The 22100-nt window shown below is 40.6% G+C and overlaps 2 protein-coding genes across 2 annotated transcripts in view; both read left to right on the top strand.

Annotated features, from left to right (window-relative positions):
- LOC126760954 (probable serine/threonine-protein kinase DDB_G0267686) overlaps nucleotides 1–22100 on the top strand; it is a 133921-nt gene that overhangs the window by 61864 nt on the left and 49957 nt on the right. The window contains exon 2 of the mRNA XM_050476780.1: nucleotides 7574–7769. Within this exon, the coding sequence (XP_050332737.1) occupies nucleotides 7574–7769 (196 nt within the window). The remainder of the gene's footprint in view (nucleotides 1–7573; nucleotides 7770–22100) is intronic.
- On the top strand, nucleotides 10829–12855 carry LOC126760964 (uncharacterized). Its single transcript, XM_050476805.1, has one exon. The coding sequence runs from the start codon at nucleotides 10974–10976 to the stop codon at nucleotides 12750–12752; it is 1779 nt and encodes a 592-aa protein (XP_050332762.1). The 5' UTR covers nucleotides 10829–10973; the 3' UTR covers nucleotides 12753–12855.

Genomic DNA, 22100 nt, shown 5'->3' with positions numbered 1-22100 from the left:
GCATGACTCACCCATGATCTGTCAAAAAAAAAATACCTTTACTGGATCAAATTCTAAAACTTTTCGCTTGTATCCAAAATCAAATTCCAGTACTTTTATGTGAACCTCAGTATTTTCCGCCAACTTCAAGAATAAATCACATGTTTCTCGAAATATTTTTGTTGTTTAAATTTTCCACGTTCGACTCGAATGACAATTCATATAACTGTAATACATAGCATTGAACGTTCGCTGAAGTGAATAGCAACAAAGAATGGCGCCAATAACGTCCTTAACATGTCGCTTTGACATTGCTTTATTCATTTTCCAGTCACTCGCTGCGTTTGACACACGAACCATCAATCTTTTGGCCAACAAGCAACACATTGGGGCAGCAAGTAGCGCCAAAGTAGCATTGCTTTCGCCATATTCGCACGCTTTGTCTGCTTCGTTTGCGGGTGCTGCGGTAGCTTGGCCGATCTCGTTGGCACCGATGATTGAGTGGCAACATACATCTATGTATATGAGCGTATCTATATTTACTTGTGGACATATGTATGGAAGCAGTCGTATTTTGTGCGTCTTCGCTGCGCGCTGCCGTTGTGCGGTTGATGCCATACAGCTGTACATGTAATATATGGCGTTACGGTTCATAAATTCATCGAGGCAAAAGCCCTTGTCAGCTGAATTAAACGCTTACACGCAACCTTTTTTGTACAACTGAAAGTCTAATGTGCACGTAAAATACCATAAAACGTATTTGTACATTTATGTACAGATTATTATTATATTGTACTATTAAGATTTTTTTGTAGTTTTTACGAAATCTTTTGCAATGTCAAATGAGCTTTGTTAAATTAGAGGCGGCTAATTAAAGTCCAAATTTGCTTATCGATTATAGTATACATATGTATATATAGGTTGTCAAAAAAGTCTTGCGGTATTTTCGCTAGTTGGCGCTGAAAGCGCGTAGTTCTAGTTTTATTCGTCGCATCGGGTCATGCTATACCTTTTTGGAAAGCTCATTTCATGCGCTAACACGTGTTTGATTGATTGTCGTTTCTTTTAAGTCGTTCGTGAGTTATAGCGTCGCAAACATGGAGCAAAATAAAGAGAAAATACGGCATATTTTACAGAACTACTACGATAAAGGCAAAAATGCATCTCAAGCCGCCAATAAAATTTGTGCAGTTTATGGACCCGATACAGTTTCCATTTCCACCGCACAACGATGGTTTCAACGTTTTCGTTCTGGTGTAGAGGTGGTCGAAGATGCGTCACGCTCCGGAAGGCCTGTCGTCGAAAATTGCGATAAAATCGCTGAATTGGTCGAAAGAGACCGGCATAGTAGCAGCTGTAGCATCGGTCAAGAGCTGGGCATGAGTCATCAAAAATTCATTTCAATTTCAAAAAAAAAAAAAAAATTCAATAAAAATACCGCAAGACTTTTTTGACAACCCATTATATAAGTACTTTATATATGTATAAATATGGTTCAGTTTTTAAGAAAGCGTCCTAATTGAATTGATCTTTTTTTGAAAATATACTTTAGAAGTTCGCTCTGAAACCAGCAACTCAAGCATAACATATGTACTTTTCTTTGTACCAGAAGAAAACCAGCGATCAGTTCGAAGTCCTTTTAGATTCCTTCAGCGCAGCAATGAATACCGTAGAACAAGAAGTTTTGCGGAGGTCAATGTATGAGTTCAGGTCAAAGTCGATGACGAATTAGGAATGTCAATACAATTCTGGCTCTAATATGATAGTAGAAACATTAGAGGATGGAATGATAGACGACACATCTGAATCGCTATATTTGTATGTCTTTGTCCTTGGAAGAAATAGTAGTCACACTAGTTCAAAATGAAAAAAAGTATCAAACCTTCAGGTTGTCTTGGTGTAATTCTTTTGGAGGCAAATTGTCCTAAACTCCGTCGTCATTGCTTTTATTTGGCCAACGGAACTGCCGTTAGGCATTACATTGTGATGAATTATTTGTACCTCCTTCGGTAATGGCAGACGCAGCACTCCAACATATAAGATATTCAAAAAAAGAGAGCCCAGGACTGAGCCTTGTGGAGTTCCACCCGTCATCATATTCTTTGTGGTCCTTTGTCTGTGTCGTATAGAAGATCCCTGTCCACAGGTAGTTGGAGATGATCTGCAGCAAATAGAATGATATTTTCTTTAATTGAAGAGCTCTTATTTTATGAGGCCAGTAGTCTGAATTAAAGGCATACTTAACATCGAATGTGACTAGCGCACAGTACACTTTGAAGCCATACATCCATCCAGTTCCATCTATTGCTTTACTTGCGACATCAGTAAGTTTTTTAATTGCGTCAATTATTGACCTGAGTCTGCGGTCTTTTCCCCACCATGTCAAGCGTGCACAGTGGTCGGTACGAGTTTGGTTCTCTGGACGATTTTTTTGGTTTTTGTATCAAAACCAAACGTTACATCTTAAAAAAATTTTGGAAATAGCCCTCTCGTAGACACTTTGCGAACAGTGTTGTGAACGGGTAAGTGTTGTATTTAATCGCAATCTTTAGAGCCTTGTTATGAGTATCGTCTAACCCTGATGCCTTGTTGTTGGCGAACCTTGTACTACCTCTACAACCTCTTTGTCGGTGACTGGTGAAGTCATTGTTTCAGTTTCTTTTAAGTGCTACCCTGAAACGGTTGCGCGGGAAAGAGGGTTGGAGGTTGTTCTTTGTGTCTACTGACTTTAGTTATCACTGTTATATAAGCGTCACCCCATGGATTTTCGTCAATTTTATTGCACAGCTCTTTAAAGTAGCAGGCCTTTTTCCTTTTTATAGTTTTTTTTTGAGATCTTTTCGCTTCCTCTTAAAGCATTCCTTTAACGCTGCGTAATTCGTTGATTGTCGCCCTCTTTGGCACAGACGGCTCGCTTTATGACATTCGCTTCCTACGACTTCAATTTCGTCATTCCACCAGTATGCAGGTTTTCTGTGCTGGGCTTGCCTTTTTCTGCACATAGCGGCATCACATGCCTTGCTGAAATTGTCTTGAGTAAACCTCTCTGAGGTTTTCCAAACATTTTTTGGATTTCTCAGTCAACTATTTTAGGACAAAGAACTTGGCAGCCGTTAGACTTAAGAAAGGGAAACTTTTCAGAAGGTTATTGCCACTCGTGGTGCGTTTAGTGGTAATAAGCTCATAGCAAACCAGTTAACTAAGTGTGAATTGTAAATTGTTTATAAGTAATAGACACTAACGACTGCATACGATTAGGTTGAATGCCTGAATCAACACTTTCCTCGTATCATTATGAGCAAAGTGGTGCACTTTTGGCAACAGCAAAGAGCAATTGTTGCCACAAGGGCTAAACGAAATGACCCTGCAACGCTACGAAAAGCACCTACTGATAACCCCAAATTATACGATTCACACCTACAGCGGGCAGTGAGCGCACCAAAGAAATGCTTGATGGATGGAAAGTGACACCTGAAGGCTAGCAGAAAACGACAGGACACGCCCCTTTAATGGCACAATGGCGCGAATAATAGGGATTCAAGTGGCAAGACACACTCGCAAGCACACAGATTGACACTTATACTGTAGCGACAGCTACCTTTTTGCCACAACTCATTGCTGACTGCTGTTTTGTTGCACGTATTGCCAAAGGTCGCACACCGCAAATGTGGCACTGCTTGCTGGCCGCCACACTTGCAATGATTTAATGCGAAATTTCTTTATTCCTATCTGCAGTCAATCGGAAAGGTGGCAGGCTGGCGAAATGTCTTGGAAAAAGTGGTAGCTGCGACATGCCACTGGGCCTGCCGCGGCTTTTGGTGCGATTGTGTGTGTGTTGCCTGCCACAATCAGTGGCGTGCGATAAATCGCCAGTGCAACTGATAAATCATCGATGCCACATGATTGCTCGCCGCTGTGCCGCCAAATGCAAATTTTCGCTTTCCTCGGCTACTTGACGCCTCTCGGTTGGGAGTTGCAAGTTGTTAATTTTCGGTATTGCTGCAAAGCACCACTTGCCACCGCCGCCGTCGCCGACAGTCGCATTATTTAATAGCAACACTTAGCAGCGCATTAAGTGCAAGTAATCGCTGGCCATTCGCTGGCAGCGCTTGTGTTGAATGCGGCACGTTGCCACCGCGCTTGATGTGTGCTGTGGCTGCTGTTTTGCAAATTTATTTACACGCTCATTGCTGTTGTTGTTGGAGCTGCTGCTGCTGTTTTGCTCATTTGGCTTTGCAATTTGTACGGTTTTTTTCTGGTGCGGCGTGGCATTAGTTTTGTGTTTAGTCTTTAGCGCTTAATGTGCCACAACAGTGCAAATGTCTGCAACAACAACACTAGCAACAATCAGCGCAATCGGTTTCGCACACTCTTGCATTTGGTATTTAATAATGTTGCAGTTGCATTCATTTAAGCGCGTTGCATGCAAAATTACACTTCTGCCTTTGTCTTTGCCGCGCTGCCACAGCATCAGCAGCAGCAACAACAAGTGCTGTTGCGCTTAATTTATGATAGCAGCACATAAATAACATTTTATTATCTGCTGCCATTAAAGGTTGCGCTAATTACAACAACGTGTGTGCAACACAATGAACCGCCTTGTGCCATGAATGTTGTGTTGTGGATGTTGCGGCGCGTCTGGTCATTGCTACTACAACGCGCCGCGGTATGGAGTTTATGTTACAGCCACCGGAATACTATAACACATGTGACTGCAACACATTTGCTTAGTCATGTAACCGAGTATGGTAATTAGTGCTTCCTATGGCGGAGCTCATAGCTGAGTGCCTGGCAAATTTTTTCAGGCGTCTCATGCTGATCATGCCAAGGAAATGCCAGTATGTGATTTAAAAATTTGATAATACTAATTGAGAATGTCGTATGAGTAATATGAATGCGAAAAAACCTCGGAAAACCCCAATACCAACCAGGTTCGGAAACGAGGTTTCAAGTTTAGAAGATAGTCGGAGGACGCTTTCACAAATGGATCGGTTTCGCAGCACGTTTACTGTAGTGGATAATAGAGAGAAGTATTGAAGAAGACCCAAATGGCTCCAACACGCGCACTTTTGGAAGTTGTGCCCATGTGCTTTATTGAAGATTTCCCGGAAGGATCATGGTACGCGGGCTTACAAAAACCAATTCGTGCAATAATTGAAGCCAAACGACTATCAAGAGCGTCAGTTCTATGAATAGTTCCAAAACGAAACAGACACCGATAGCGATTTTCACTAGAAAAGTTGTTCAGCGGTGAAGCTCACTTTTGGTTGGGTGAGGTTGTAGGTTAACAAGCTAAGTTGTCGCAATCGGAGGGATGATAATCCACAAGCCATTGTTAAGACGCCACTATATATCCAAAATGTATGCTCTATGGCAGAGGGAATCTTTGGTACTTATTTCTAGAAAAATGAAAATGGCCATAATTTTACAGTCAATGGGAAACGCTCTATGAACGACTTTCGGTTCTAAGAAGACGGCGCTATATTCCATACAGCTAACAAGAAACAATCAATATATTGCAGGTAACTTTTGGTGAGCGCTCTATCTCGCGTCGTGGGCCTGTGACGTCCAAGATGGTGCGATTCAACACATGGAATATTTTTATGTGAGGTCGCTTGTCTACGCAGATAAGCTCGAGCTCGTCTTTAGGAATGACTTTACTCATATTAGATACTATTCGATATCATTCAAAAGATAGTTGGACGCGTTCGTTGTTTACGAAAATTTTAAAACAACTACTGACATTGAGGAAGCCCTTCAAAGTGGTGACGACGAAATTCGGATGCCCTTTGTTTCATTATTTTAATTTATTTATACTTTTTTTTTGGGGTTGAAAGCTACAGTTAGTCATAGGTGAAATATAATAGTTTTCAAAGCAAACTGTTTTACGTGTAACCATGATTATTGACGGTCAGTAGATGCACACCATCTTAATTCTTCATCGACTCTGATCTGATCTCATACATTGACCTTCGTAAACCTTCTTGTTCTACTGTGTTCATTGCTACACTGATCACATGATCATTAATCGAAAGTTTACTTCTCAATCGCTTCAATTTGTAGTCGCGGTATTTATTTCGGTAAACCTTAGTCTTCTAAAGTACAAGCCAAGGGAATCCTGAAAATACTTCGATCTCATCTCATGTCCAATCGGAGAGAGTATACTTCTCAATTGATTGAACTCAAATTGCCGGTATTGAGCTCTATAAACCTTCGTTTTCTACACAGCACTCACAATGAAGGAATCTAAAAAAATTCAATCTCATCTCATCTTCAACCCCAGACAGCACAATTCTCAGTCTTCTTCTTCTTCTTCTTAATTGGCGTAGACACCGCTTACGCGATTATAGCCGAGTTAACAACAGCGCGCTAGTCGTTTCTTCTTTTCGCTACGTTGCGCCAATTGGATATTCCAAGCGAAGCCAGGTCCTTCTCCACTTGGTCCTTCCAACGGAGTGGAGCTCTTCCTCTTCCTCTGCTTCCCCCGGCGGGTACTGCGTCGAATACTTTCAGAGCTGGAGTGTTTTCGTCCATCCGGACAACATGACCGCCAGCGTAGCCGCTATCTTTTAATACGCTGAACTATCGATGTCGTCGTAATCTCGTACAATCGTTCCATTCGATATTCGCCGTGGCCAATGCGCAAAGGACCATAAATCTTTCAGAATTTTTCTCTCTGGTAACGTCGACTCATCGGTTGTTGTCATCGCCCAAGCCTCTGCACCATACAGCAGGACGGGAATTATGAGCGATTTATAGAGTTTAGCTTTTGTTCGTCAAGAAAGGACTTTACTTTTCAATTGCCTACTCAGTCCGAAGTAGCACCTGTTGGCAAGAGCAATCCTGCGTTGGATTTCCAGGCTGACATTATTGGTGGTGTTAATGCTGGTTCCTAAATAGACGAAATTAACAATTCTCAGTCGGGAAATTTAAATTGACGGCATTGAGCTCCGTAAATCCTTATCTTGAAGAACTTCGAAGTGATCTCATGTTCAACCACAGAGAGTATAATTCTCTATCGCTTGAATCCAAATTGACAGTATTGGCTTCCGTAAATCTACATCTTCTGCGGTATTCATCGTTACACTGCAGGAATCTAAGAATACTTCAATCTGATATCATATTAGTCAGAAGAGAGTAAAATTCTCAATCGCTTGAACTCGATCTTGTTTCGATCTTATCTCAGTTACCAAATAGTTCGCTATCGCTTGAATTTAAGCTTTCGCCAAAAAGCTACTCCGCAAGGCTCAAATGTGGACCTGTCAAAGAGATAATATAGGTCGCGTCGAGTCGGGCCTGGCTTAGAGCAGAGACACCTTAATTTTTCGAGGCATAACTATGTCTGCTAATTTCGAAAAATTTCTCAAAGAAAGTTCTCCGAATACCGTTGGAAAGTCAAATGAACTCTTAACACATCTAAACTCGCCAACATCTTAGGAGCTTATGTATTTAAAAATATGCCTTTTGGCCGAATAGCTTTTTGAGCTTCGTATTTAACCTTTACATCTCAACAGTTTACTCTTCAAATAACTTTACTTTAATATACATACATATTTAATACTAACGGTTTATTATTTATTTCTTTATTTTTCAGAATTTTCTCGCCGCCAACGCGCAATGTTGGTGGAATGCACCACTCACCGCCGCAACACGTGCGCTCAAATATGCCGGTCATGTGGCGCCCGGCATGCTATTGGTGACAGCCGAACCATGCGCACTGGAAGTGCTACGCGGCGCCTATGCGCGTAGCGTGCTGAAACCACCGGCGACTTATGTCATCAGCTCAGTCGGTAAGTGCAGCAATACATGTTCATTATTATAGAAGTTGCATTGGAGCAAATGTGTATCCAAAGATAATTGCGATCAGTTTAAGCATTACCAGACATTTTCTAGGAGTGTACGCGTAAAATACTCAATAAGTCCTTGAAAAATAGTTAAAAATGAGTTGTTTCAAAAATCAAATTTTTTTATTCCCCAATCAAATTTTCTAAATAGTGTGTTAAAGCTAAGTTGCTGTTCAATGAAATCATAAAAAATATAAATATCGAGTCTTAGATTGATCAAAAAATAATCTGTTTCGACGGATTTGTTCTGAAAGTCGTCTTGAAACATGCAGATGTAAGTTATCGTCGGAATCGTTTCTCATCACATTGTATATAGAGGAGGGTCTTGAGGGAAACTTGATCCACACACATTTTGATTTTTTACCCTGTACAGGGTATATATACGAATTTTCTGTTTGAGACCCTATCAAGTAAATAATCCAGTAATGACGAGCTAAGTCGATTTAGGCATGTCCGCTCGCCCGTCTGTATACAGTCTCTCAGTTTTTGAGATATCGATCTTAAATTTTGTACAATTTTATTTCTCTCCAAGGACCTACTCATTTGTCGGAACCACAGATATTGGACCACTTTGGGATATAGCTGTAATACAAACTTGTCGATCGACATGTAGTTCATGTAAGGAAAACTTTTTGATTTGATAAGATATCTTCATGAAATTTCACACAGATTATTTTCCATAGCAAATATATAATTTAAGAGAAAATTCTTCAGATCGGACTACTATATCATATAGCTGCCATACAAACTGAACGGTTAAAATCAAGTCCTTATATGAAAGAAATTTCCATTTGTCAAAATATCTTCTCGAAATTTGGCATAAACTATTATCTAAGACAACGCGGCAATCTCCGAAAAAAATATTAACATCGGATTACTATATAATATAGCTGCCATACAAACTGGTATTGGTATTTAGCAAAGATTATTACCCAAGTTAGCGCTACAATCTCCTAAGCAATTGTTCAGATGAGACCACTAAAGCTTCCACAATCCGAACCACACTAAAAACCGATTACAAATTTCATAAATTGAATCTCGTTTGATTTGATTTATTTACAAAATCACCAATCAAGTAGCTGTCAAAATTACAATGTCAATAATGAAACAAAAGAAAGAGCAAAAGCAAAGCAAAGAAGATTACAAATACTAAATAAAATGAAATCGTAAACAATGCCGCGCTACAATCGGTCGCTGCCTTTGAGGCCTGTTGAATATTTATTGCAAGCAGCACCTTCGCTTGCATACATTCGGACTTGTAAATTATAAATGGTTAATTAAAGCAACAACAAGCGGCGATGTTTACAATTTACGATTTATAAAGACAGCAAAACGGCAGCTGCTGGCGAGCGGCACAACAATAACGATAACGAAGCGCAGAGTGGACGTCGACAGTGGTTGCAACAGCAATTACAACAGCAGCAACTGCAGCAATATTGTTGTTGTTAAAAACAGCAGCAGCAACAACAACTAGTGAATGCATAAAGCTTAGCGCTTGCCAAGCCAAACACTTTGTGGCCATGAACTTGTCCATGACTCTTAGCCATTGACTATTTTTCGCCAGCCAATTGCAATCATAATTAAATTCAAGCAATAAATGTTGCCGCCAATGCGAAAGAAGTTGCACTTACAGACATAATATAGTATATGGATAAAACTAAGTAAAGGGTGGTACATAATGTGGGTTCTTATTTAAATTTGCAGAAAAATATAATTTTTTTTCTTTGCTCGGTAATCGCTTCTTCTGCCGGCTTACTCGGCTCTCCACAAAATGGTCTTAGTAATCATTTTGGGCTTTCTATATATCAATATTATCAGGAATTGATTCAATGTATTCGTGTTAACGGTTTGAATCGGTTATCGTTATTTCTGGAACTCGGCTCTCCAAATAGCTATAGTTTTTGTCCTTATATAGTGCTATTAACATGAATAAGTTCATCGCTATTCATATTAAAGCTTTGAAACGCTAACTGTTTTTTTTATCGTTCGAACTCGGCTCTTCAAATAATGATTTTAGTCCTAGTTTTAGCTTTATATAATGTTATTACTAAGAAGAGGTTCATCGGCATTCGTATTAACGATCGTTCGAACTCGGCTCTGTTGTTGTTGTTGAAACGGGTACCTAATCCTGTTGAGACGGTAAGGATTAGATAAGTTGTCAACGACGTCATCCAACGGTAGGCCCAAGAAGCGGTCTGTTTCAACGGGGTCGGACCAAAGTGAGAGGGATGTCAGATGAGTGGGGTTAGCAGGGCATGTAAAGAGCTGGCTAGTGTCATGCGAAGACTCCCGCTGGACATATGTTTGATATGTCAGGGTCTATTCTGGATAAGTAGGAGTTTAAGCTGCTACAGTATCCAGAACTAAAGCTCTCCACTAGGACAGGGCTTAATACCGCGGTCTTGGGGCGACCAAATAACAACTCTGGAGCGAATGGTAACACTTGATCTCAGTTTGGCTTGTAAAAGTTCGATGAAGGCATGGAATATCAAGAATTTTTCTTGTAGGATGCGGGTCGTTTAGACCTTGTAAACAAGAGAGCACTGCTTTTCCCATCTCGAAAGTGTTTAATTTTGCTTACCAGAACTGGATGGTCGTTGCTTTTCTTCATATTTCCAGCAGCAAAGACCCGCTACGCTCCAAATGTTTCCGCAGTAAGAAATATAACCCAATCTGGACCACCCTGTACCCTGTTATACCACGAAATGGTGTCTGCAGACATTGTCATTGCCTCTGTTTTCCGTTTCAACTGTCCGTTGCGGCAACAAGTTAATTAAGTTTTCTACACTTATTCGACCATAACGGTTAACGAATTTCTTCTGCTCTTACGAATACCTAAATTACTATGTCATTGTTTTTGTATTTAAAAGCAATTTTTGTAGTACGCTAATATTTCCCAGTATTTCGAAAAAAAATTCTGTAACTTGTGAACACTAGACATTTTTTCTTTTTGTTCTTCAAATTTGTTTTTATTTTGCTAAGACAGCATATGGCACAAGTCACTTGCCAATTGACTGACACACATATCATCCAAATTTCAAGTGTAGCACCAGACAAACAAATTTGCAGTGAAAAAACAGCAAATCCACCAAAAAAATAAGAATTCGAAAAACTGACAAAATTGCGTTGCTCATTTGACGGAGATCGAACATGAGATCCACCGCTCCTGCTGCGACAAATACGAGAAAACCGAATCCGCTGCAAGATGATGATCTCTCCGAACTAACCAAAAGGGAAATACTCTTTTGGGCGCGCAAACTCAAACTATCGCCGTCAGAGCTATTTACGCTCTCCAAACATGAACTCGAGTATCATCTGGAACGGGCACAGCAAGAAGATCTTGAGGAGGAGCAGCGACAAAACCAGTTTGCGAAATGGGAGATGTTGTCGGAGATGAAACGTTTTTTGCTCGAAGAGCAGCATAAGGAGCGTTTAAGAGGCGGTGGAACGGGAGCAACACCGAACCGGCGCACAATTTGGGATATTTTATGCACTGCCGTCAGCGAAATCGAATCTATGTACGCCCATAGGCAAGCGTATGCGGATAGCAGCGCCGATTCGTGCCCATACTCGGATACCGGTGGTTCTAGTAGTTACGCAACGTCATCCTTCGGCGGTTTTGAACCGCCACAGGTGCCGAATATGTGCTCGACAATGTATGAAATGCATCCCGACGACTCACAATGTACGCCGCCAGATTTTCCCTCCACATTTACGGCCACACCAATCAGTTTTGGGAGATCCCAGCAAAATTGTGAAAGGCAATCGCGGCCTTTGAACGCCACCTACAATTTGAATGCGGCAAATGCAACGTATAATGCGTGCGCCGCGCGGAATGCAAGCAGAAGTCCAGTACGCGGAGCTGCGCCGAATTCAACATACAACACCTGCGCGCCTCGTAATGTCACCTATAACATGCCACTTGCTACAAATGACATCTACAGCAACGCATGCCCGTCGGCGGGGAATACCACCTACAATATGCCAAGTGGTGCAAATGCCACATATGATGTATGTAGACCGCAAGCCGCGAACGCTACCTATAATGTGCCCAATTATGCGCCAAATGCTACCCACAATATACCGAGTTGTCCAGCAAACGCTACCTACAATGTACCGCGTTCCGCGCAGAATGCCACTTACAATATACCGCAACGCGCGCCGAATGCTACCTTCAATGTACCGCGTTGCGCGCCCAATGCCACCTACAATGTTCCGCGTCCTACACCAAATGTCACATACAGTGTGCCACGTTGCGCGCCGAATGCCACCTATAATGTATCGCAAGCTCGTACCGCCACACAAGCGAGGTGCCCCAATGGAACATTTAACGTGTCGCGTGGCGGTAATCGCACCTTCAACGCTAGCCCGCAACGCGGTAACGTTACTTTTAATGTGTGCCCCCGTTCGGGTGGTGCCGGTGCGACACCGAGTTTCTGCCCGAATCCCGCGATGGCATCCACACCGAAGAACTGCCCACGCACCGGTCAACCGCCTTATTTTCGCAACTATACCGATTATTGGCTGACATTCTCGGGCATGGGCATCGCCGAAGCGTCCCAGAGTGTGTCATATGACATGTTTAGCGACAACAAAAGTATGGTGCGTGCTGCGGCGCGCACTTATTCCATTCCACATCGCAGCAAGTCTTGTCCACCGATCGGGCGTACAAATAGTCCACAGTTCGGCTACAGTTCGGGTGTTAGCATACCATGCCCGCGTGGTGCCACGCGTGCAACCTCACCTATGCGCTGCTCCTCGCCAGTTCAAGCTATAGCAGCGGTTAATTACGGTATGTCGCCAGTAGCGCGGCCACCAGCTGATCGTTATAATGGCGGACCGCGTCGGTTGTGTCGCCGCAATGCGAATAATGACTTTTGCGATTGCGCACGTCGTTCGCGGAGTGTGCCGCCGCGTTGCTGCTTTTAAGTTGATATTAAAGTCGCATCGCGCAGACTTGCTGAAGTTGAAAATATATCTTTATTGTATTTTGTAAAGAATTTTACTTTTTAAAAATAAAAACTCATTTAAATGGTCCTCATGTACAAACAATTAATTTTGGATTACTAATTTTTCTTTGCGAAAATCTTTAGTTTGTATATATTCGGTCGATCCCTATAAATTTAACTGGATTTCAATTAAATAAATTTGTGATATTTCAGACGAACTCAATACAACTTGGTCTTCGTACCAAGGATTTGTTCACGCTGTCGTACCAGACATAGATCTGCTGGTCTTTAGTGATGCCAGATGGAGATTCAGTTTAATTTGAGTTGAAGTATTCGTCATACAAGCCTTCGGCGCATTTTACGAACTTTAAGAGTGACTTAATATCTTATCTTGGTATTTTATCTTGTCCCTTGAACTGCGAAGCTCTTAGATATCTAAGACAAGTTTTAGATAAGGCTGAAAAGAAAGACACTCTTATGATTCCATGATTCCAATCTCTCTCATACCTACTTTCTTGCCATATATCGTCATTACCAACGCCCATCCGGGTCGCTTTTCATGCCAGTTGTACCCTGTTATTAGGCCAACAAGTCCTTTCGAGACCGTGTTATCTTGGCGATCCTGCACGTCCTTAAGGCATATTGATCCCCTTTATGCTGTTTCCGGCGTTTTTACCAAACTGAGCCGCCTTTCTGTGTCAAGTAAACCTGCTTTCAACTCTGACTGTGATGATGATCGTTTCTGCACCTTTTTGGTGACCTTTATTTGACATTTCGGCGCTTACAACCCTGAGGCAACATTTTCTCTTATTTTTATATATTCTTATTCCCTGATCAGCCTGACAATCTGAGTAGATTCCCCCCTCAATTTTTGAGATATCGATTTGAAATTCTGCACATGTCTTTTCTAACCCAATAAGTAACCTATTTGTAGAAACCGCTGATATCGGACTACTATTGGACACTTTAAGATTTTAATTGTGACTTTCGACAGTCTGTGCTCCTTCATTCCTCACACTACCTCGATTATTGCCAAAGTACAGAGACGTAACAAAATCCTCAAGACGCTAGGCGGCAGCACATGGGGAAAAGACAAAGAAACGTTGTTAGCAACATCCAAGTCTGGCCGGCCTTTAACTACACCGCACCAAAACGGTCGCCTGGATGCAGTGAAATGCAGACTCTGATCAGACTTCGGACGCAACAAACTTCAGACAAGCACTGACCGCCATTAATACCTTCAGCGACCCCCTCTCTATAAATGGTGTACTTGGAGACAAACCAACACTCATTGCAGTAGAGTCCTCGCATAACAATAAACACCTCTTTGCATGCCCTGCTAACTCTACTCATCTCACACCGCTCTCCCTTTGGTCCAACCCCGTCGAAACAACGCGTTTCCTGGGCCTACCGTTGTATGACCTCGATGACAACTTATGTAATCCTTACCATCCTATCGGGGTTTATGTACCCGTTACAACAACAACAACAAAAGAAATAAATAGAATAGGTTTTTGTAATTTTGTTCAAAATCTGTTCGCCCAGAAATTCATTAACAATTCAAACTGTCCACAAACCATTGGCCTTAAATTAGCATGAACACAACAACAATGTAGCGCTGGTCTAGCCCGCCAGTAAACAGCTTGTGGCACGCAATAAAACTAACACCAAATGTACGCGTACCAACTAAAATAAAGAGCTGCATGTTGCAAGATGCGGCACATACTTTTCCAACTTTGTTGCATTTGCGCTTACATAATTCAGTATCAGTTTATTCTAATTCTAAGCAACACAAATAAAATTCTTAAAAAATATACATATGTTGATGTTGTTGTTGCTGTTGCACTGTTCCACATCGTGTCGTGCATTAGTTGCGGCTCGTCGAGTATTCAGTTGCAGCAAATGCCACAGCGCTAAATGGTCTGTTGCAAAGGAATTTCATGGCTTCTTGTTTATCTAATGCTCCCTAAAGTATAACTATATGAGTGAAGCGTGTGTGTGTGCGTGTCACATAAAATTATTGTTGCACCCAAATATTCGGAGAATTCCTACAAATGTCGCATTGCAGTGTTAATTTGTGTAAATCAGTGTGGAATGCGTTAATAGCGATGGCGTTTAAGTGGAAAACTATAATCGGAGGGTCGTTCAATAAATACTTGAGGGCGCTTGGGGCTTCAAAAATTAATTTTTTTTATTTGAAAGCAATTTCAAATGAGCTGAGAGGAGACTACCTGTCATTTAAACGCTGATTACATGTGTTTTTGCTTGTAAAATGTTTACTAATGTACATATTTTCGTTTATATATATATATATATATACAGCAGAGCAAAAGTCAGATCGAAGGGTGTTGAAGACTTATATATTTAGCTACAGCACTATGAGTCCCCAAATCGGATTTTTTACTTTCGAAAGCAAAAAAGTCGAAAGTGATGAAATCTGGCTAACGCGGTAAGTGAGCGATGACTCTCATTACGTATTTATCCGAAAAGTCAGTCACAATCATGTTAGAATATGGCGTCGTAATAAAAATTCATGATTTTGTTGCTCAGAAATTGCCTCACATAAACGACTCAAAATTACCACATGTCCTCATTGATCGTTTGACCCCGTTGGACGAAGTTGTGGTAAAGCAAACCACGGTAGCCACAGATAACTACAGGATTTATCCGGAAAGTAATAAGACTGAGTTGATTTAAAAAAATTTATTAAACCAATTCTTCAAAAACTTTCAAAATAGGCTCCTTATGCGTCGATGCAGCGCTGTCAACGCGATTTTCAAGCATTGAAGGCGTCTCGAAAGGCATTCTCCAGAATGGCCTTGAGAGCCGAGGTGCAGACTGTTTGGATCCCCTCTGCCGTCTCAAAATGCTTGCCTTTCATTGGCATTTTCAGGTAAGAAAACAAAAGAAAGGGGGCCACATGGGCTGTAGGACGGCTGCAGAAGCGTTGGGAAGCCGGCCTTGGTTAGGTAGTTGTTCACAAGAAAGGCGGTATGAACAGAGGCATTGTCGTGGTGCAACTTCCAATCGGCAGTGATGTCTTGTCGGACCCGATTGACCCTTCGTTTGAGTCTCTTGAGGTCTTCCACGTAAAACTTGGCGTTGAAGGTTTGTCCAGGAGGAACAAATTCATGGTAACAATTCAAGTCTCTGTCGCCTGTCGCAGATTTACCGAGTTTCACACAGAATTTAATCGCGTAGCTCTGTATTTTTGGCTTGCACCACTTACAGAAACACGTCGCGCGAAATTGTTTGTCCTGACTTTCCTGGTGCTCAGAGACAACTGACCAGCCGCTCGTTCGTTACCTTCCAACACCCTCTAAAGAATCCTGTCGGTGTGCGCACGCTCCGAAGTGCAGTCGCGGCGAAAGATAATCAATCATATTACTTTTCGGACAAAACCTATATGAACACAACCTTGATTTTTTAACGACTTTGACGTGACTTTTTCAGTTTCTGCTCACTTTTGGATAATGTAATGATGTGTTTGATTAATGTAGTATCGCTAGCTTCATTGTCAAGCATTTCTTTTGCACAAAAATCCGGTTATTGTAATACGATGCATACCCAAAACATTAACCAAAATAATTTGGGAAGCTCTATAAGAGATTTTGAAGTCTTCTGCTATCTCTGTAACGATTTTCAAACACTGTTTCGTTGACTTTGTCGCTGTTATCGTTATTAACAATGGTGAATGGACGACTTTCATGAGGTAAGTTTTCAATGACTTTACGATCACGAAATGTTTGTGCATTTAAATGTGTATGTCCGTGATAGAGTACCATAGAATCCCAAAACACTTCTACAACATTTTCAACCTTGTCAAGCAAACTCATTGTACAATTTTTTTCATGATAAAAATAGCCAGACAAACAATTCATGTCATTAGCAAACAGCAACCAAACACAGACTAATTGGCATATGGAGTTCAAACTTCACACGAACATAAAAAAGGTTGTACTAGTCTAGGAATGAAATATTTATCGAATCCGGCTCATAACTGATCTTGGGTATATGTGCACTTGAATTTGATTCTTCAAAGCTTTTAGAGCTTTCTTGGATACTACGCTTAATACTATGCTCCCACCAAAACTTTTAAGTGATTAGATTACATTTAATCTCTTCAGTAACCTAGCACGTTCTCACTGCCGTCGGACAGATGATAAAACAGATGTTTTTGAATTCACATCGCTTAATATTTATTAAAAGAAAACATTATTGTATAGTATTTTGTTATAAAAACCGTCTTCTTTTAAATATTTTACATATAATGGAAATAATGGAGGCGTTTTTCTTATTTGAGAGGTCGATTTTCAGGTCAATTCAGATTCATTGAGTTTAAGTCATTTGTTTGTTTACACTTTTTTCTCTTTCTTTCTTTTTTCTCAGCTGTGATAATGTAATAGATTTCCAATTCTGGCAAATAGCTGGTGCTAAATCAGATTCGCACAGAGAGGTTTCGCGTAGATAAGATTCAAATCACCTCGAAGACGAGATAAGGAACTGTCATTTTTGTATGGCGAAATCTTGTTAAATTTATAAGATTAGTAGGATAAACTTTCCATCAGCCGAAATCTTGTGATTAGGTGTCGGTCTGAATATGGTATAAGTTTATGTTCCTACAGAGCGTTAGACGAAGAATAATCGATCTCACTACAGGCCTTAGTTTATAGAAACACTATCTTTCAAGTGACATGGGAAAAAGCAAATTTCGATATCTAACATCTTAAGGATGAGATGCTAAAGTGTTGATTGCGATGAAACTCACTGTTGATTAAACCTTCAATCCTTAAACACTAAGTGGGAATCAGAGTATTAAAGAGACAAGAACCTAGAAAAAGCAAAGTAGTTTGACCTCATCGATGACTTTTATGTAATCAGTTAAGTGTTCCTATCATACTATAGAACAATGTTCTAGACATTGAAAACTCGCGAGATTAAATGTTATTCGATCTACAAATAATCACAGAACTCAGAACACTCACGTGATTCATAGAACTGATTTTACTGAAGCAAAAAATATTTACTATATGTAACTAGTGACAAATTATTTTAGTGCTAGACTAGTTTAAAGACAACAAGGAATTATATTTTTTGGAAACTTGTCATATAATCAAGACCTAGTTGTCAGAGCTATTAGCTAGAGTTAAGTCAAAGCTACTAAGAACCCAACACTTTATTGCCCTTTCAAAACATACTTGCAACAATCAAAATCTGGTGTGCAATAAGAGCACGGCCTGCGCTTAACTTAGAATCCACTCTAGAATACTATAAACTAACGGTAAAATGAGGGCCTTGAGACTAGAAAGATCTCCTTCGTTTCATATTGAACACTAAATCTTCCCAACATGACTAATGTAATCGATACTTGTTTATTTGTATGTCTTAATTTATGCATTCTATAGTTCACACCAGACTCCGCGAATACCGTTATATTGGCGCTGCCGCCGAAATGTGTTGCCTGCTGGCCATAATTTATGCGCATATTTCATAATCATGAGACATTTTCAGAATGCGGATGAGAGCCTAACGAAAATTTATGCGGCACTCAGATCACTTGCAAAATGTCGCATAATTTATGGCGCCGACAGTGGCAATCGAAGCAACAGCAGCAACAATTGCTGCCACAACTCATTTGCCTACGCGCACATTCATACATACACACATACACATATACATAAGTATATATATAAATCAGCTTGGCGGCGCGATTGTTGGCTTGTTGCACCTAAATTTATGGCTGTTGCAATAAAAGAGTGAAAACAACAACACCACCAACACATCAATAAGCAGCAACGTACATTTTTATGTCACGAATAAAATTATGCAATGACAGTGACAGCAACAACAATAACAAGAAAATTAGTTAAATCGTAAATTAATTGCAGTCGCATTTTGATGGCAACGACAAGTTGCCGAGTGGGTGTACCACATACATGCGAGCCTATGTGTGTGTGTGTTTTTCTTGATATGTCTTCAATTGCGCGGGAGTAAGGACCTCCACTAATTTCATTTCCATTTTATGGCCGCTTGTTTGACTGACATGCATCTGCCACATCAAAAGAAAGTGAAACTCACCTTCTCCGCTGTTGTTGTTGTTGGCACCATGGCAACCAGCCGGGCATTGCCGCACGTGGCACGTCCATTTGCGTTCGCTTTTGTCGAGTGCTGCTTTTGCACTGTTGTCAAATCACTCACATCAATCAGCCCATTAATGCGTAATAACAACAACGACAACGACAACAACAAAGAACGAAAGCAAAAGTAAATAAGAAAAGTGACAGTATTGCAAATGGGAAGCCTCATTTAAATGGTCTCATCATCAACTGCTACTGTTGTGGCTAAAAAGCGCAACAAATAAGTTACTCTTTGACAGCAACATCTTGACTACGAGGGTACACTGTGTTTGAAAAGTATTGATACATGGCTGAGAATGAAAGCACGATGAGTTTCAGTTTGACAAAATCATTGAGCCTGCTGATTCGAAGTTCAAAATACATATTAGTGTCACCAATTTATCACCAAGTATGACTTTCATTGTCTCCAGCGAATTTTGGTTTTTTCGATTTCGGTTCATTTTTGTATAGCCATTCACCAAATTATTGGACGCTTTCGACGTCATATCCATAAACCAACGTCTCGTCAGCAGTAATAATGCGGTTTGATGACTATAGAGTCCTCTGCTTCATTGTCAAGCATTTCTTTAGTGATCTCTAGTCGACAACATCTTAGCAAAATATTCAGGTCTTCTGGTACAAAAACAAGTCCATAATTTACACGTTTCATACCCAAAATATAACCCAAAACATAACCCAAAATATTATCCAAAACATTACCCAAAATGTGTTGAGTCACTCCATAAGAGACATTGAGATTCTCAATGATGATTTCTAACCACTGCTTCTTTAATTTTTTTGGATGTTACGCTCTTCAGCAGGATGGAATTAGACAAATTTTAGATGACTTCATGACCTTCGATCGATTTACGCAAGTGGACCAGTCAGTCTCAAATTTGATCAGGCTTTGATGCAGAAAAACATCTTAGACGAAAAGCACTATCTCAAAACTACAAACATCACATGGAAGAACCAAAATATAAACTATGGTAGGAGAGGACACTAGTTCTTAGAACCAGCTCCTTCAGTTAGGAAAAAGGAAAATATCTCTTGTAGCCATCAACGGCGAGGATAGAAAAAATGGGAAGAAATGAATATGGAAAGTTAGTTCATTTTCACAGTAATATCTCAGTTTCTGACAGATTGTGGATTTTTACTAAGTAGTAATGGGAAGTGCAATAAATTTATTTAATGCGTGAACAGCAATCCATCCATCTATCCATATCTAATCCAGTATTATCTCAAATTGCTGTTTCAACTCACTTTCAAAGTTACCTGTAAAACTTTCGTGCATTTTAGACTTCGTGCAGATTATAAACGAATTTACTAAGCTGAAATTGGTCCAATTGAAGATCTCTCTTGAGTAAACTATTTTCAAGAAAATAGGAGTTCTTAATAGAATCTATCAAGCCTAGCATACATAAATACGCATCTCTTTGAATAGTCTTTCAATCCGTTGTAAGTCTCTCATAGCCAAGTTCAGCTACAGCTTCTAAGGTCGAAACCAACTTACGAAATAATGAAACTGAAATTAATTTCAAAACCCAGTTTCGGCTGCTGATTAAAACTCAAAGGTCCATGAAACAACATTGAATTTGTTTTTTCGCTCTTCCACGTTGATAACCAAGTCCTGTACTTACTGTACTCAGTCAAGAGAATTTCAGCTGAGTTCCACGAATGTTTGAGAATTTTCTACAGGAACTTTATAAGGACCTCTTTGTCTTTTGAAGCTTGCGAATGCCCTCTTAGGTCAGTCAAGGTAACAATGGATTAAACTCTATATTAAATTATGAATAACCGACCGAAGTCGCGCAATATTTACAAAACCTCGGCTAAAGTTTTATTAAACTCTCGCAGATTGATTTCATTTTTTTGCATACAAAACTCTCCTACCATTTTTATAGTTATTTTATTGACCAAGCCTTACTCGATTCCATTAACACCATAACTTACATGACCGACTGTACATGACGAACTCCCAACTTGCAGATAAAATGCCACACATCCACAAGCAACACCAACAATGTTGACATCAATACAACAACAACCATGATCTATTGCTTGCAATGTCAATAGTTTTTTGTTGCTTGAACTGCCACTGTTGCCTTGCACAGCAGTCGCCGCCGTCGCCGATGCCGTTGCCGTCGCAGCTGCTTAAAAACAATCAATCAGCGACGATTTTTCGCTCAATTAGACATCATCATTCAATCGGTGATTCGTGAGCTGTTGTGACGACTTGAAGAAAGAAGAGTCGACAACAATAATAACAACAACTTAAGCAAACAGACGAAGCGACAATCGACAACCGTAACCAATAACGGTAGACAACCATCAATCGCCACTGTAGCAGCAGCCACAGCAGCAGCAGCAACGACAATAGACGACACAGCCGAGGCAAGCTGCCAAGCCAAGCCAAGCGAGCTGAAACGAAATGCAAAACTGTCGACAAAGACGAAATGCGAGCTCATTCGAGATTAAACGAAACAAAAAGCAATCGAGCCAAGTCAAATCGTCATCGACGGACAATCATCGCCAACAATTGCGGTTGCTCTACTGTTGTTGTTGTTTGTTTGTTTTCGTTTTTGATTATTGCTCTGCCGAAAAGCAATGCCAGATGAAAATGAAAATCGCAATGGAAATGGAAATGGAAATTGAAAAGAACAAACAAATGATGGCCAACAGCAGCTGCAACGGTGGCAGCGACGGCGACATCAACAGCGGCAGCGGTGGCAGCATCAGCCATGGTAGCAGCTATTGCAGCATTGGCGCTGGTAGTAATCATTATCGCAAGCAACAACAATTTCATCACGATTTTCAATGCAATGCAAAGCGAAATGTTGCATACACACACACATACACACTCACACGAACGGTATCAAACAATTACAAATTGGCTGTTATTGTGCTGCATGATGATTTTCACATTAGACGGTCAACAATGCGGAAAATCGCCGACTGCCAAGCAAAACCAATCCACAGTTGAAGCTGGCTACGAGAGGCAGCAAATTGCTTGTAGGCTGAGCGCGCTTCTGTGGCAAGTTACTCCTATTATTATGCGCGTTTTGTTTGATTGAAGCACATGTTGCAAGAATTTCCTCAATTCCATGATTTATAAATGTGAGCATGTTTGTATGTATGTGGTTGTTTGAGTAGGTGAAGCACGTTCAGCGTTAATTAAAAAGCATTTGCTGTAACAGAATTCGAGTTGGAGT

The sequence above is a fragment of the Bactrocera neohumeralis genome, chromosome 6, assembly GCF_024586455.1.
Source record: "Bactrocera neohumeralis isolate Rockhampton chromosome 6, APGP_CSIRO_Bneo_wtdbg2-racon-allhic-juicebox.fasta_v2, whole genome shotgun sequence".
NCBI classification, from domain to species: domain Eukaryota; kingdom Metazoa; phylum Arthropoda; class Insecta; order Diptera; family Tephritidae; genus Bactrocera; species Bactrocera neohumeralis.
Note: the sequence above shows the minus strand (reverse complement) of the source record. Positions and strands in the feature narration are given on the sequence as shown.

Coding starts and splice junctions, on each gene's coding strand:
- LOC126760964 (XM_050476805.1), top strand. CDS start 10,974: ATGAGATCCACCGCTCCTGCTGCGACAAATACGAGAAAACCGAATCCG.